We start from the raw sequence: 18,739 nt of genomic DNA on the forward strand, positions 1-18,739 counted from the left end.
TCCATAAGTTTGAGTGAAATCGAGTCTATCCCAGCAAATGGAACGGACTAGAGCTTTGGAAATTACCGCTCATTTGGTGACTCAACCACGTAGTTAACTTTATTATACCTACTTTCAACTGGAAGAAACAACGTATTTAGTTTTTTTCACAAACAACTCTAATAAACCTAAGGCTTAAGCATCTGCTACATGAGAGTACCTGTTTACAATCATAGTTCCTAATACACGATACTATTTTTAGACACACGTGTCGTGCAATATGTAGTCAAGCAGTGTGGAAAAATACTGCCCTATTCCAACATGTAAAGTTAACGGAGGAAAGAAAATGAGTACATAACAAAATGATATTTTGATCGAATACGGAAATCTTCAGTTGGTATTTACCTGGTGTGTCAAGAAGTAATTGTATCAACATGAATTTAGAATAAAGTTGTTAATTTCGTTCCCTTTTCTTTTATTGTTTGCATGAACTGACCATACTGTTGGATACCTGGTGTTGTGTTCCATCTTGGAGTCTTATTTTTGTAATTGTTTTTGCTGAAATCTCTAGAATTATTTCTATGGGTATTCCTTTTAAGAAAGCGTCTGCATATTTGGTTGATATATTTCTTCCAATACTTGGTAGGTTTCTTCCCATTTCTATTTTCTCCTTGATCTTTATGACACTCTCGTCCAATAATTCTTTCCTCCGTTCGTGTGTAGTACGTAGACCCCTTTTCCAACATGGGTTAACGCCTGCATATTTTCTGTGCCTATTTCTTTTGCTACGAGGTAAGCCAGTATGCTCCCGCATGTTGGTCTCTCCTTTGTCTCTACAGCCGACAGACATGTACCCTGTGTGCCAGATTGCCTGGCGAGTCTTGCGAAGTTGAGTTGCATTACTGATATTACATATAAACCTCCACTCTGAAGAGTGCAGAATTTGAGATGCTTCTGTTCATGAAATATCAAGTCAATCTACATGACGATTGTATTCAAAAGTGAAATTGTTCTCTTTTCACTAGCGATTCGTCTATATTTAGAAACTGCTTTTCTCACTTGTTTAGTAGATTAATTAATTAAATATCATTCGTACTTGATTCTTAATATTTTTTACGTCTTAAATCCTAATGTTGTACGTCTTACTGTTTTTGCCTTTTGCTTAGTCCCTAATCTTGGAAGGCTTTGTACATGGCTGCTAGATCATTCAGATCTTTTTGATAGATCATGGCTGATAGATCATTCGGATCTATTCGATATAGCATGGCTGATAGATCATTCGGATCTATTCGATATATCATGGCTGATATGTCATTCGGATCTATTCGATATATCATGGCTGATATGTCATTCGGATCTATTCGATATATCATGGCTGATAGATCATTTGGCTGATAGATCATCCGGATCTATCCGATAGATCATTTGGTTCTATTCAATAGATCATTCAGATATGATCCTCCATTCGACAAATCTCCTTTAACCAGGTTCCGAGATGTCTCAACCAAGCAAGGGTCTGGTAAAAGTCTATACTACTGAATGTAACGCCCAAACGAGGCTTGCTCAAACGCAGTAAAGCCAACATGTTATTAACATGGATAGTTATGAAAGACCCAGACCACTGAATACACACATATATATTTTAGTTTATGTTAAGGACCACACACTTAGTAGTAGACGTATGAAGGTTTTCGCTTCCACACGAAAATCTTGCCAACTGTTGGAATGAGACATTCGTGGGAATAGAAAAAATGGACGTTTTATACGTAGTATCACCAATACATTTGACCACTCCTTAGTAACATAGCAGAAATATTAAGACTTATTTGTCTGTGCACAAAGAGTGTAAACACACTATATTGTTAGCAAAACCAGAAAGCTAAAGAAGATAACTCATTTGCAGAGACTTTAACCTGATTCTCGTTTGGAGCAGAGAACTATTAGCCATATAAATGTCTGGGTGAACGCGACTACAATTCGACTGTTTAAGAATTTAAAATGCAGCTCGTTTTAAGGTTTAAAGATAGGGCCTTATTTTAATATGACTGATAAAACTGTCGTCCGAAGGTGGCATGAAAAGTTTTAAAGACAACGTTTAGGTGACTGTCTGAGCATAACGTCTTACCATTCTATTTTATTCGAAGTTTTGGTTTTTCTCTGACGAAATTACCAGTACGTAATCAATTACCTTAGCGTAACTTTATACGCACAGTGAGACCACCTGATCACCTAGACTCATTCGAGGTCATTCGGTTTCGCAATCATGATGTACGGAAAAGAAAAAGAATGATTTAATCAATTTCATTTTAGTCAGTAATTCTAAATATAAACTGATACTTTAAAAAATATCCACACATAAATTGAGTCAATCTATGCACAATAAAATGCCAGTGGGTTGCTAAGGCAACTGTTTTCCCAAGGTATAGTCCTGGAGTTATAATAAATAACATCTTTGACTGCTCTTGGAGTAGAAAAGCGCTAATGTGTTGTCATGGCAACTACCAATCCAAGGCGTCCTTTTGGAATTTTAGTCTGGGACTATTTTCAGAGTAGAACTGGGAATACCATCTCCTGTGCCTTGCGATCAAGGAGTCCTCTTTGGATTTGACAAATAATGGTTTGTCAATATACTTCTTATTGTTCCATACCATAATGTCTCGCTCAACCTGTGAGAGAACGGAGATAAACTTGGTCATTAATTTTGGAAAAACAATCTTAAAACCGAACATGGATCGACTTGGTAAAATTACAGGATGCAGTTTACATACGCAGATCAAAAGAGAGCTAAAACTATTCGTGAAATGGTATATGCATATTGATAATTTTAAAAATAAATAAAGAATGGCGCAACTTAGTATTTTATAAATACAGAGAGAGAGAGAGAGAGAGAGAGAGAGAGAGAGAGAGAGAGAATGTTTCGAAGATGAAAATAGAGAGAGAGAGAGAGAGAGAGAGAGAGAGAGAGAGAATGTTTCGAAAATGAAAAACCCAGGAAGATTCCGGGAAGAATCACAAACGCACGGGAAGTTACTGGTAAGCTTTCTTGCATATCTGTGTTGGCTGAGCCGAGAATCGAACCCATGCGTACACATATGAAATGCGAATGATTTGTAAAGGTGAGCGCCTTAGACCAGGCAGTCACTTGGGCCCATATCATGAAATAAAATAAAACGTGTGTGTGTGTGTGTGTGTGTGTGTGTGTGTGTTGGGGGTATACACGATATAAAGGACGATAACGGATACAATTAAAATTATGCACAGACTCAGGCTCATGAAGAAAGAATGCGTACCTGAATGGCTTCTCCAAGCATGAAGAACTTGGCTACAAATGTTGGATAGGTCCAGCTGACATAAATGTTGTGCACCATTTTTTGAACCATCGGTTCTATTGGCGTCAGATTGTGAATAAATACTCCTTTACCAAATAAACTCACAAACTCCAGATATACAATACCAGGACCGATCTGGGAAAAAATATGAATATAAATGAAATAAAGCTGTGCTCGTAATGTACCTAGTATACCCCAGTGTTCGTAATGTACCTTGCATACCCCAGTGTTCGTAATGTACCTTGCATACCCCAGTGTTCGTAATGTACCTAGTATACCCCAGTGTTCGTAATGTACCTTGCATACCCCAGTGTTCGTAATGTACCTTGCATACCCCAGTGTTCGTAATGTACCTAGTATACCCCAGTGCTCGTAATGTACCTTGCATACCCCAGTGTTCGTAATGTACCTAGTATACCCCACTGTTCGTAATGTACCTAGTATACCCCAATGTTCGTAATGTACCTAGCATACCCCAGTGTTCGTAATGTACCTAGTGTACCCCAGTACTTGTAATGTACTTAGTATGCCCCAGTACTTGTAATGTACCTTGTATATCCCAGTGATCGTAATATACCTTGTATACCTCAGTGTTCGTAATGTACCTTGCATACCCAGTGTTCGTAATGTACCTAGTATACCCCAGTGATTGTAATGTACCTAGTATACCCCAGTGCTCGTAATGTACCTTGCATACCCCAGTGCTCGTAATGTACTTAGTATACCCCGGTGTTCGTACTGTACTTAGTATACCCCAGTGCTCGTAATGTACTTAGTATACCCCGGTGTTCGTACTGTACTTAGTATACCCCAGTGATTGTAATGTACCTAGTATACCCCAGTGCTCGTAATGTAATTTGTATTCACCAGTGCTCGTACTGTACCTTGTATACCCCAGTGCTCGTAATGTACCTTGTGTGCCCCAGTGCTTGTAATGTACCTAGTATACCCCATTGCTCATAATGCAATTTGTATACCCCAGTGCTCGTACTGTACCTTGTATACCCCAGTGCTCGTAATGTACATTGTATGCCCCAATAATGAAACATTGCTGTTTACATTTAAATTGGGGCTACGTAAAAAATAATGAAAGCGAACGAGCTACATTTACATTGGGTTGAGACCCTTAATAGAACTCCAATACACGTAATGAAACAGTGTTGACAGTTAACATGGGCTCGAGGTCCTTCATGCAACATTGTTGTCTACACTTAACATGGGGCTAGAGTCCCTAAATTAAACATTGTTTAAAATAACATGAGCCAAAGACACGTAATGAAACATTGTTGTATACAATTAACATGGGGCTAGAGTCCCTAAATTAAACATTGTTTACAATTAACATTGTCTCGAGACACGTAATGAAACATTGTTTACAATTAATAATGGGCCGAGACACTTAACGAAACAGTGTTTACAATTAACATGGGCTCGAGACCCTTAATGAAACATTGTTTACAATCAACATGGAGTCGAGACCCGTAATGAAACATTGTTTACAATTAACATGGGCTCGAGACCCTTAACGAAACATTGTTTACAATCAACATGGAGTCGAGACCCGTAATGAAACATTGTTTACAATTAACATGGGCTCGAGACCCGTAATGAAACATTGTTTACAATTAACATGGGCTCAAGACCCTTAATGAAACATTGTTTACAATTAACATGGGCTCGAGACCCTTAATGAAACATTGTTTATAATCAGCATGGAGTCGAGACCCGTAATGAAACATTGTTTACAATTAACATGGGATCGAGACCCTTAATGAAACAAATTAGTATAACTATTTCTTTCAATCGATTTTTTTGGTTAAGTTACTATTTAATGTTGTATGATTGTTCACAAGATCAATTTTTATTGTTATAACTAAAAAAATTGTAATTTTAATAAAGGCAGATTCGTAGTGGTGAGCGTTGTAAAAATACGTTCGAGATTTGGATATATATATATATATATATATATATATATATATATATATATATATATATATATATATATTACAGTGATTCCTCCTATATTCTACATTATTGAGTTAAGCACACACACACACACATGCTACAAGAACATTCTTCTACGTTCACGTCTGTGGGTTGGAAAATAAAAATTGGAAGGTCATAAACTCTGAAGTCACGTGACCATTCTTGGAAAAGGAATGCATTATGCACCAATCTCGTAACATCTCTGAACTCCAGAGCACAAGACCCAGACCACTGCTTTAAACTTTTATGAAGCAAAATATGCATTGCAACCCTCAAGACTCTCAAAATGACCGCCCAAATCCTTGGCAAAAGCTGCTCTCCTTGAACGCCATCTCTGAGTTTTGCCTCGCTTACAGGTAAATGAGAAATAGAATTATTACATATTTTAAAGACGTTTATATCAATGACTTCATGTAATTATTTGATGTTTAAAGACATTGTGGACAGTAATTCAATTTTCTCTTGAAACCTGCTGTTTTCTTTATTTAGTATATAAACTCAGATTTAATCGATATTGTAAGATGGCTTGTTTTAACTTAATTAGGAATTTATATGTATTTTTAATGATAGTACTAAAGTATTGTGAAATAGATTTCTCTACAAACTTCAAGCTCCATAAAAATTAATTTAGAAATAAAATACCTAAGGAATAAAACGTGATATTTCGGTATTTAAGGTCAAGCATTCAATAAATTGTTTTTAGTACAAAACAATTTTAGTATTAGTTTGAAATATAGAAATCCAAAGCAATTTGACTGTCTTTAGTTAAGTCCATATCTAATTATTTACATTATATTCTAAAAGAAAGAAATTCCAAAAGTATATGAAGTTGGTAAGTTTTACAAATATATAATTATTTTATGTGGAATGTTATATCTAGAATGAATAACTTAAACATGTGTAATTTTCTATATATTGTACAGTTTTGGATTGATAATAAAAACAAATGCTGACTGCAGTCTTAAGAGTTTTGCCATTGCTTACAGTTCGAACCTGGTACCCGTATTATTGAAAGGATTAGCATGCTGTATTATTCAAAAGATTAGCCTGTTATTTGTAGGATTAGTATGCAGTATTATTGAAAGGATTAGCATGATGTATTGTTGAAGGAATTAACATGCTGTATTATTCAAACGATTAGCATCCTGTATTATTCAATGGGTTATAATGATGTATTATTTGAAGGATTAACATACTGTATTATTGGAAGGATTAGTATGCTGTATTATTCCAAGGATTATCATGTTCAATGTGTTAGCATGCTGTATTATTGAAAGCATTAGCATCCTGCATTATTCAAATGATTAGCATGCTGTATTATTCAGAGGATTAACATACTGTATTACTGGAAGGATTATAATGCTATATTATTGGAAGGTTAGCATGCTGTATTATTCACAGGATTAGAATGTTATTCGAAGGATTAGCATGTTATTTTTTTGAAAGGATGATCATGCTGTATTATTCAAAGAATTAACATGTCGTATTATTCAGAAGATTAGCATTTTATATTTTTGAAAGGATGATCATGCTGTATTATTCAAAGAATTAACATGTCGTATTATTCAGAAGATTAGCATTTTATATTTTTCAAAGATTAGCATGTTATTCAAAATAATTACCATGCTTTATTATTCCAAGGATTAGAATACTATATTATTGAAAGAAGTATCATGCTATTCGAAGAATTACTATGCTGTATTATTGAAAGGATTAGCATGCTGTATTATTCAAAGGATTGTCCTGCTGTATAATACAGAGGATTATGATGTTATTCGATGGATTACTATCTGTATTATTCGAAGGATTGCCATTTTGTATTATTCGAAGGATTAGCATGCTGTGTTATTCAAAGATTAGCATGCTGCATTATTCAAAGGATTATCATGCTGTATTATTCAAAGGATTAGGATGTTATTCGAAGGATTAGTATCTGTATTATTTAAAGGATTAGCATGCTCTATTATTCAAAGATTAGCATGCTGCATTATTCAAAGGATTATCATGCTGTATTATTCAATGGATTAGGATGTTATTCGAAGGATTAGTATCTGTATTATTCGAAGGATTAGCATGTTATATTATTCAAAGGATTAGCATGCTATATTATTTAAAGGATTAGCATGCTGTATTATTCAAAGAATTTTACTCCTGGAAAATACAACTGCAAAAATCACGCGTTACTCAAAGACGTTACCGTTTAAAGTATGACACAGTTGGCAATGCAGTTCTCATTATGTGACGTTATGTGGAAATTTTTTTGATGAATTGTAATTCAAAATGATATGATGGGAGACTAGAGTGGACATAGTTCCGCCCACTAATTAACATTACATTTCAACTATTACCAAAAGCCTAACTGCCATCAAAACTTCTCGGTGTACATCACACAATTTCGAGATACAGGGTGAGAAACTTATGACCATCTGATTTTTTACGTTGTGTTGTGAAAATCTCGCAGATGTCAGTGCTGCTTCAAACAGCTGTTTGCGCGCACACAATTATGTAGTCATTCTCACCTGGCAAGCGATGGAATTAGTTAGTTAGCCATTATTAATTGCAATGTTGTAATGTTTAACCGATATGAAGACGGTGTTGACCATCTGCTTCTTACCTGTCGAGCGGAAACATTCAAATCCAGGGGTGCCAGACTTTTGCCGAAGAATTTCATACTATGGGATAGGCTAAGAGTGCTGATGTGCTCTTCTGGTGCTGTGTGTGGCTCCCAGCTGGCGTTCCATGCGTGATGGGAGAAACTCCATAACATATTCCACATCTTGCTGAGATCAATTCCAGCTGCAATGCTTGGTTCGTGCACGTGCCGTAAATGTACCACGTCCGCTCCATTCTCTGGGACTTCCTGAAAAAGCATGAAAGATTCCAAATCTCTCTTGACTGTTTCTTTGGGGGTGGGGGTGGATTGAATTGCAAGTTCACTTAACCAGCCGCTTCGACGGCTCAGATGTTGTGAGTTGATTTTAAGGACAAAGAACACGGAAGAAATCATGATATTGGATAGCAAATTATGCAACCTTTAACTGAACATTAGATCTCAAAAGGTGTAAAGCATGCAAGCAGCCACATGTATTGTAATGTTTTTCAAAACTGCTAGTAAACTACAGCAAAACTGAGTGGATGGGGTCATGGGAATAAAAACAGGAATTCATTTTGTTACATCGATAGAAAATAGCCTGATTTGGTGAAAAGTAAAGAAAAACTAAATTTTATTGTGATTCATCCTATGTTCAATGCCTCACAATATACCGCCCCCCCCCCCCAACCCCGCAGTAATAGCCCCTGAGTGAGGAACGACATAACATCAATCTGTCTTGTACAGGCAAAATGATAATTTGTTATAATGACCCTAGTCTGTATTTCCAATTGACGGATGTTCACATAAACATGAGTTTTGAAAGGCATGGATATCAATCAATCAATCAATCAATCAATCAGTACATACATGCATAAAACATGCACATACATTCATAAACACATATGCATGCATGCACACCCAGACGCACATACATACAAACATACATACATACATACATACATACATACATACATACAGACATACATACATACATTGTATCACTGAGATGCACCGGAATAAATAAATAAAACAAATTTTTAAAAAAAAGCATCTAGTCTCTGTGATACCTCTATGTGACAATTTATGATATGTTCAGTTCGACCCCTATAAGTCCAGTTGCCATTGGTAATTTCCTGTATCTCTGGTGGGGTCCAGTTGGGGTCAATACCCTCTGCGTGGTGCCACATGTAAATCCAGCCATTTATCTCCACTGAAGGCCAGGACTTCACCTTCGCTATGTCTGGAACTAGAGAGGATATCGTATATGTTATCTATCTATCTATCGATCTATCGATCTATCTATCTATCTATCTATCTTCATTTTGCTTTGTATCTTTTTATCGATAATGGGAAAAAGATAATTTTTTTTGCTAGCTCCACCGTTCACTGATTTTTTTTCTTCTTCAACTACGCGACTTCGTCTTTGCAATACCCAGGTCTGTGCATCTGCAAAATAGGAAGTTTTTCCCTCAATTGCATTATTCACTGAATTAGCTCATCTTCAATCGGAGCAGCCTCAGTCTTTTCCGTCACATTCTAGAGACAAGAGGAAGAAAATGACAACTCTCCAAGTGAGGTCGAGGGTACATCGATTCTCTTTAGCAAGATGCAAAGTTTATTCCTTATACTTAAAAAAGAACTACTTTATAATACGAAAACTATACATTTCCTGGAGCTCATTGGAGAGTTCTCATTGAAAAAGCAATACTTTCTGCACCATAAAGTGCATGTAAAACATTTGGACCGGCATTGACAATCTAGTCAAATTTCCAGATGTAAGAAACGGCGGTGTCGGTTTTTTGGGCAGTAAATAGCGCAAAGAAATTATGCTTACACATTCGAATAACTGCGGCTGTTACCGTACAAACTCGTGACTCCATGTAAACATTAAGAATATCGAAGACCCACACATCTCAGACGAAGAAATGTGTTTTGTGGAAATCTGCCTGTATATACAGGATTATTTTGACCAAGGAGAAAGATAAAGAAGAAATAGAAGTCAGGTCAAAATATACAAGGAAGCTAGTAGTGAAGTGGGACACTATATGGTCTATGGGACCTACCATTAAAAACACCCCTGGGACACTATAGGGTCTATGTAAATTTAACATGGACAAAACCTCTGGGACACTATAGGGTCTATGGGAATTAACATGGACAAAAACCCCTGGGACTGTATAGGGTCTACGTAAATTTAACATGGACAAAAACCCCTGGGCCTGTATAGGGTCTATGTAAATTTAACATGGAGAAAAACCCTGGGCCACTCTAGCGACAGGGGGAATTTAACATGGAGAAAACCCCTGGGCCACTTTAGCGACAATGGGAAATTCACATTGGGGGGAATAGATTGTGGGCCTGTTGAGCGACAAGGGAAATTGAACATGGGAATAAATCGTGGACCTGTTTAGCGACAAGGGGAAATTGAACATGGGGAATAGATCGTGGGACTGTCTAGGGACAATGGGAAATTTAACATTACGGAAACCCCTGGGGGGATATAGCCTCAAGGGAATTTAACATGGGAAAGTCTTGGGCAACTCTAGCCTCAAGGGGAATTTAACTTATGGAAATTGAACATGGTGGGTCTGTATAGCGTCAAGGGGAATTGAACATGGTGGGACTGTCTAGGGACAATGATGGTAGAGGGTCAAACACAACAGAGACAGAGACATACATACACTAGTACAAGCGTGAGATTTATATATAAAGCATTACCAAGACCTGAAATCTTGCTGGGGTGTTCAAAAATTTGCATAAATGTAATGATGCAAACGCATACAAACCCCAGATATACTATCCATACAAACGTACGCGAACGCATACAAACCCCAAATATACTATCCACACAACGTCGCTAACGCGTACAAACCCCAAATATACTATCCACACAAACGTACGCGAACGCATACAAACCCTAAATATACTATCCACACAAACGTACGCAAACGCATACACACCCCAAAATATACTATCCATACAAACGTACGCGAACGCATACAAACCCCAAATATACTATCCACACAACGTCGCTAACGCGTACAAACCCCAAATATACTATCCACACAAACGGACGCGAACGCATACAAACCCCAAATATACTATCCATACAAACGTACGCGAATGCATACAAACCTCAAATATACTATCCATACAAACGTACGCGAACGCGTACAAACCCCAAATATTCTATCCACACAACGTCGCTAACTCATAAAACCCCCAAATATACTATCCACACAACGTCGCTAACGCATACAAACCCCAAATATACTATCCACACGACGTCGCTAGCGGATACAAACCCCAAATATACTATCCACACTCGGGAGGAAGAAGAAAAAAACAACCAAATATACGATCTACACAACGTACGCGAACACACGCACACACACACACACACACATACACACACACACACAGGGAAGAGGAAAAAACAAACCCCAAATATACTATCAACACAGAAGGGAGATAATACAAACCCCAAATATACTATCTACACATGGAAGAGGAAGAATACAAATCCCATACCTACTATCCACACGGAGGTGAGATGTAAAAAAAATAAACCACATATCTACAATCCACGCAGAGGGAAGAAGAAATAAATAACCCAATATACACTATCCTCAAAGAGGGAAGAGGAAAAAGCCATAATATACTAACCACACAGAGGGAAGAAGAAAACCATTATACACTATCCGACGTTGTGCGCACCAGAAACTGAAAGCCTGAGGGTGGAACTGTCTTCTTCTGGAGGAATTATGACGCTGTGTGGTGAAAGTCCGCGGACGCCATTAAGCACACCACTCTTCTATAAAACAGGAGAATTAACATCGCAACATGGAACGTGAGGACAATGTATCAGGCAGGAAAAACAGCACAGGTAGCAGCAGAAATGAGAAATTACCACCAATCCATACTGGGCATTAGCGAGACAAGATGGACTCCATCTGGGCAAAGAAGACTGGTTACAGAAGAGATGCTACTGTATTCAGGACATGAGGAAGATGACGCGCCTCATACACAGGGGGTGGGGCTCATGCGTTCGAAGCAAACATATAATGCACTGATAGGATGGGAACCACACGAGCCCAGAATCTTCACGGCAACGTTTAGGGCCAAGAAGGAGAGAAAAAAGATGAACTTCATACAGTGCTACGCTCCAGCAAATGACGGCGAAGAAAAAGATAAGGACCTGTTTTACAACAGACTACAGAACGTAATAGAGAACTTCCCAGACAAAGACATCAACATCCTCATGGGTGATTTCAATGCTAAAACTGGGTCAAACAACACAGATTACGAACAAGCCATGGGATCCACGGCCTGGGTGAGATGAACGAGAATGGAGATAAATTCGCAGACATTTGTGCACTGAATAACCTGGTCATCGAGGGTACCATCTTTCCCCACAAGAGAATCCACGAGAACACATAGATATCACCAGACCATGTGACAGAAAATCAGATTGACCACATCTGCATAGCAAAGAAGTTCAGAAGATCCCTGCAAGATGTGAGGGTGAAGAGGGGAGCATATGTGGCATTTGGCCACCACTTATTTGTCCCAAGGCTGAATCTTAAACTGAAGAAGAACTGGATGGGCACAAAAGAGAAGAAAGCAAAGTAAAACATCAGCCTTTCAAAGATGCAAAAACTAAAGAAGAATACAGACTGATGCTTAACAACAAGTGCCAAGTGCTACAAGAGCTTTTCGAAGATGAGGAAGACAATGTGAACAACACATGACAGAACGTTAAGGAGGCTATAAAATCATCATACCAAGAAGTACTAGGCCCCATGAAGCACCAGCAGAAAGAATGGATTTCAGTCGGGATAAGAACTACAAAAGTAAAGGTACAAAAAGAGTATGTACACTGACGCCCACAGAGAAGTGAACAGAAGCATCAAGATAGACAAGAGAAACTACGTTGAAGGACTGGCAGCAGAGGCAGAAGAAGCGGCCGGAAGTAAAAACATGAAGAAGCTGTACGACATTACCAAGAAGCTGTCTGGCAAGTACAGCAAAACAGAGAGACCCGTAAAGGACAAGCAGGGAAAGTCCATAGCAAGTACAGAACACCAAATGAATAGATGGGCAGAACATTTTGAAGAATTGTTGAACAGGCCAGCACCACTAAATCCCCCAGAAATCCACCCAGCCAACTCAGATCTCCTCATAAGCTGTGACAATCCCATCAAAGACGAGACCAGGAAAGCCATCACCCAGCTGAAGAACAGCGAGGCAGCTGGACCTGATGACATCCTAGCAGAAGCCCTCAGAGTAGACCTACAGGCTTCAGTGGAAATGCTATACCCCCTCTTTGAGAAGATCTAGGAGGAAGAAGAAATGCTGACTGACTGGAAGGAGGGATACCTCATTAAGATCCCCAAGAAAGGCGACCTCAGCAATTTTTCCAACTACAGAGGAATCATGCTCCTGCCAGTAACCGGGAATGTCTTCAACCGGGTCCTCTTGGAGAGGATGAAGGAGGCCGTCGACCCAGTTACGAGACGAGCAAGCGGACTTCCGGCAGAACAGATCGTGTAAGGACCAAATAGCGACACTTCGCATCATAGTCGAGCAATCATTGAAGTGGAATTCTTCGCTCTACAACAACTTTGTCGATTATGAAAAGCCATTCGACAGCATGGACCGAGAGACACTCTGGAAACCTCTTCGCCACTACAGCATGCCAACCAAGCTGGTGAACCTGATCAAAAACGCTTACAACGGAATGTCCTGCATAGTCATTCATGTAGGACAACACACAGACAGCGTCTTAGTGTAGACTGGCGTGAGGCAAGGCTGCTTTCTGCCGCCGTTTCTCTTCCTTCTTGCCATCGACTGGATTATGAAGACATCCACCAGTGGGCGGAGAAATGGGATCCAGTGGACATTGTGGAGTCAACTTGAGGACCTGGACTTTGCCGATGATCTAGCGCTCTTGTCCCAGAGTCAGCAGCAAATGTAGGACAAGACCGACGTACTAGGAGCCACACATGCACAGGTTGGCTTCAACATCCACAAAGACAAGACCAAGATCCTCAAGATCAATTTTGTCCGTAACAACTCAGTAACTCTGCATGGAAGTCCCCTGGAAGTGGTGGAGTCCTTTACGTACCTGGGCAGCATTATCAACCAGTAGGATGGCACAGACGCAGACGTCAAGGCAAGGATCGGAAAAGTGAGATCAGCGTTTATACAGCTGAAGAACATCTTCAGCTCCTAAATAAATTTCCTTGACTACCAAGATCATCCTGTTCAACTCCAATGTGAAGTCACTCCTACTGTTTGGAGCAGAGACCTGGAGAACCACCAAGTCGACCGTAAAGAGAGTTCAGATCTTCATCAACAACTGCCTAGGAAGTATTCTCCAGATCGGCTGGCCAGACACCATCAGCAACGCCAACCTGTGGCAGAGAACCTCTCAGCTTCCGGTAGAACACGATATCAAGAAGAGAAGGTGGGGTTGGATAGGACACACCCTAAGTAAGCCACCAACCAATATTACCAGACAGGCATTGAGGTGGAACCCTCAAAGCAAGCGGAGAAGGGGCCGACCAAGAAACACCTGGCGACGTGACCTTGAGGCGGACATCACTAAGCTGGATCACACCTGGAGTCAATTCGAGGGGAAGGCACAGAACAGAAGTCACTGGCTTACTTTTGGGCGGCCGATACCCCGGTAGGGGTGACGGGCATAACTGATAGATTTTATCCTCATGCATCTTTTAGAAAGGTGGGGATTATGTCCTCCTGCCTGTTTGTCTGTCTTTAGTAATGTATTGTATGTCTGATTACATTTAGACTTCAAACTTTGGAATGTGATTGGGCAGTCTTTACGTGTACACGTTGGTTTCAAATTGATGGTTAATAGTTCCACAAAAATCTAAATATTTGAAGTAATGTAGGTGGAAATCTAATAGTCGGTTTTTGTCATTTTCAATGCCAGAGCTATGATATATGTAGTGGGCTTTTGAGTTTGGTTCTCTGATCTGCCCATTGATCATCTTCGCTAATCAAGGTTCCCATATATTAACCTATCTACATAGATCGATTCATATATTTCAGTGTTTCAGTTTTGTGAATTTTATTGAATGCGGCGATAAACCACTGCACCGAATCAAAACATAGTTGTTCAAATTTGAATACTGTTCCTACATGATCGAGACAAGGAGAACATACAACCTGAATGGATTCATAAATATGCAATTTTCAACTGCCGAACCGTGTTGGCACCAATACATCCTTTCTACTTTAATAGCTTCTCTCTGGATTCATACTTTAGACATTAAACTTACAAAGTATCCATTTGAGGTCAGTTGTCTCCAGCATTTTCGGCTGATGTACAAAGTACCGCTATTACACGCTATTGGTTAGTTTGCATTACATATTAAGGGAGGCAACTCATGAAATCCAAAAGATGTCGCTAGAAGATTTAAAGACTACGGTAGAGAATCATGGAACAAACGCATAAGAAATTTGCCCCAAGACCTTTCGCGGTAGATACTTTCACACTTCCGAATCAGGAATCCATACAACTCGTCAACAAAGGACTCGGACTTTAACATGACACTCGTATACCAGAATCCAAAGTTCCATCAACGGGAACGATTGATAAAATTTGGAGAATTATTGTAAAGATTTAAAGCAAAACAACTGACAATACGGGAGTTGTTGTTTAAGCGATCCCTCATTTAGTAGAGGTGAAAGCTCGGTCTTTATCCATCATGCTATCATGTTATCCTTCACTCAGTCATCAAGTTTAGGACATTTTCTTGCAGTGACTTGCGGATTTGGTCAAATCCTTATACTTTATACCTGTAAAGACAGAGTAATTCGCCGTAACAAATGTGGCCCTCCTCACAGGGGAGATAATAAACAATAGCTATTGAATAAGCTCCCCTCCCTATACGATATCATTATCATCAAGAACTTCGGAGATATTTTATCTTATAAATTTCAAATCTCAATTCCATTTCTTTATAGAATCATACATTCATTTCCAGCCATTTCTGACAGGTAGAACGCTTCTTTTTTTGTAAATACGAAATGGTTCATTACGAGGCATGTACACAATGGATCATTTTGCATTAACCGTAAGCACCTTCCTTAAAATATCGTGTTTTTTTACACTAGAAATAAAGGTTCAATCAAAATACATCTACATATATTTACCTGTTATATATATATATATATATATATATATATATATATATATATATATATATATACAGAGAGAGAGAGAGAGAGAGAGAGAGAGAGAGAGTTTAAACTTCCAATCCCCAAAGTAAGCAAGAGGAGGAATATTGTCGCGGTTGTATTTAAGATTTATTGTTCTTTAGTGACATCAAATCTTGCATGACATTAAGCGCTCTTTGTTGATAATGAAGCAAACACCAACCACTTACTGATGATCTTAGGCAATTATTCCTTTAATTGATAAAATAAATTTGGAGACAGGAGGACAAACAGCTAGAATCTCGAATTACATATTCTATTATATTGATGATTCAACATAAGTGCCCATGAGAATTGTTCGATAAGTTTGCGCACTGTGATAATTGCTAACAATGTATGCTAAGCACGTGTGTTGATTTGCGGTTTTTTTAAATAAAAAAAATTAAAATGTTTCTCACCATTTCCCCAGTAAAATTAATTAGATTTTATGAGATTTTGCCGCCAGACCGTAAAGCTAACCTGTACTTCCACGCATTGTTCGAACACATGTTGAGAGTGAAGGTGCTGTTTATTGGTCCATTCATAATAGGTGATGGCTTAATGTAAACATACATTCAGCACCCACTGACAAATTTTACAACGCAAATCTCTCGAGTTCAAGTATTGACAAATACAAATATTTCAGATCAGGGTCATCGCAAGTTTGCGCTGGACAAAACGACGCCCTAGGCGATCGTTGCCTTCTGCAGTTGTCCCCATTCCCGCTCGAAAAAATATACCAAAACTCAGCAAGCATTTTTTCGTTCTTGTTCTTCTTAATGGGATGGTCTTGAGACGCATTTAAATAAACCAATCATTTCAATGATAGAACAAAAAACAAAAAGAAAAATAACGTGTCCGGCATGGCAGGGAAATACAAAAATTATTAGTTTAAGCTTCATGGACACATCATTTCGTACGACACGCCCACCCCCACTATATATCCTTACTGTTATCAGCATACGGAATGTACGTGCACTTTCCGTCGTGTCCCCTAAACCTCCAGCCGTGGAAGGGACACTCAAGGCAATCCCCGACAACTCGTCCCCCTACGGACAGGTTAGCCCCCATGTGGGGACAGTAAGCATCCAGCACGTGCGCCTCGCCTTTTTCATCCCTGAAGACTGCCAAGTTTAGTCCTGAAATAAATTACAATACTTGGGTAATAAATTACAATACTCGGTTAATAAATTACAATACTTGGTTCATAAAGGTACCATAAACAGTTGAGAACATTTGTATGACAACAAAGGCTAGACATAACATAACCAAAGATTTCCAAATGGCGTATAGTAAATAAGAGTGTTTGCAAACACGTGTTCAGTTGATCGGACAGTTATAATGTTATGATACGGTTTGTATCATAACCTTCTTCTCATCTCTTGCTATGAGAAGGAATTACTCATAAGTTAAGAAGTGTCTTTGCCCATGTTCAGAGAGAGAGAGAGAGAGAGAGAGAGAGAGAGAGAGAGAGAGAGAGAGAGAAGGAATTCAGGCTCTCTAACAAGGGTGTCACCAATAACCGTGGAGATTGATTGGTAACTTTTAGAATGTAATATAGATAGTTAAATCTCGATTAACTTTATGATATCCAACGAGTATAAAATTCAATAGTTGCGAATAATGCAACGATCATTTTGAAGAAATGTATCGTGCTAAAATAGGATACTAATTTGGAATAGGTTACTAAACATTACTCAATATTACTTAAAGAATCTTTTATTTGTAAATTAAATCTAAACGTGAAGTTGGTAGCGAATTCATCCTTTCCAATAATACATACCACAAATACAAATAAACATTCCATTATATTATAATATAAAATATAAGAACTCACAAAAATGTTGGAAATTATGAACTTTACCGTTAAAGTCTCAAATATTAAAAAGTACACATTCTTTAAAGAAGTTTGTGAACACAGACGATCCTTACCTGTAAGGAAAAGACAGAGCTGTTCTGACTGGAGCAACGAATTAATTCTTCGTAAGCCTGATTCGTTATTTATACAGTTTTTTCGTTCGCTCAGTCTAGTGAGAACATGCCCCTTGAACGTTTCCATGGCGATCGTGTGAACCATCTGCGCAACGCATCCAATATTGATATTATAATTTGTACGTTCTGCAGCTTCCCCCAAATCTAAATTGATGACATTTAGATACGACCGAAATGTATTTTGTGCTGACAGTTGTTGATTTTTAGTTACGAGCAAAATGTATTTTGCGCTGATAATTGTTGACCTTTAGTTACGAGCGAAATGTATTGTATATTTTGTGCTGACAATTGTTGACATTTAGTTACGAGCGAAATGTATTGTATAGATTTTCTGCACCTGGTCATAAAGTGCGATCTTTATAAAATAGCATACAGTTATATTACACAATTATATAAATTTTATCTCCATATATTTTAGTGGAAAATTATTGTCAATATAAATTAATAAAAAATTACTTTTAATACAATTTAGAATAAATTTCAATCGTAATACTTTTACTTAAAAGTTCTTTCCTAATAAAAACATGAATTGTATAACATCACATGCATTTACCACGAGCCTTCTTCAGCGAGAGACATAATGTATTACTGAAATTTGGGATTCATGTCAAATAATGTATATGGGTTGGAGATT

At 38.3% G+C, this 18,739-nt stretch overlaps 1 protein-coding gene across 1 annotated transcript; it reads right to left on the minus strand.

The window, feature by feature from the left end:
• Nucleotides 1-2,252: 2,252 nt before the first annotated feature.
• LOC149777699 (cholesterol 7-desaturase nvd-like) lies at nt 2,253-18,393 on the minus strand. Its single transcript, XM_089938750.1, has 6 exons — nt 18,046-18,393; nt 17,064-17,252; nt 8,955-9,133; nt 7,909-8,154; nt 3,270-3,443; nt 2,253-2,645 (listed from the first exon to the last, which is right to left on the minus strand). Exons 1-6 carry the CDS (start codon nt 18,188-18,190, stop codon nt 2,478-2,480), a joined length of 1,101 nt encoding a protein of 366 aa, XP_089794876.1. The 5' UTR covers nt 18,191-18,393; the 3' UTR covers nt 2,253-2,477.
• Between the last annotated feature and the right edge of the window lie 346 nt (nt 18,394-18,739).

Source organism: Sinohyriopsis cumingii, chromosome 17 (genome assembly GCF_028554795.1).
Source record: "Sinohyriopsis cumingii isolate HCF-2022 chromosome 17, ASM2855479v2, whole genome shotgun sequence".
NCBI classification, from domain to species: Eukaryota; Metazoa; Mollusca; class Bivalvia; order Unionida; family Unionidae; genus Sinohyriopsis; species Sinohyriopsis cumingii.

Bases quoted from the DNA above. Each gene is read 5' to 3' on its own strand.
- LOC149777699 (XM_089938750.1), bottom strand. From the start codon at position 18,190: ATGGTTCACACGATCGCCATGGAAACGTTCAAGGGGCATGTTCTCACT. The intron at 3,444-7,908 runs GTAAGAAGCAGA...ATTTTTTCCCAG, and splicing joins TGAATGTTTCCGCTCGACAG to ATCGGTCCTGGTATTGTATA. The intron at 2,646-3,269 runs GTACGCATTCTT...GTTCTCTCACAG, and splicing joins TGCTTGGAGAAGCCATTCAG to GTTGAGCGAGACATTATGGT.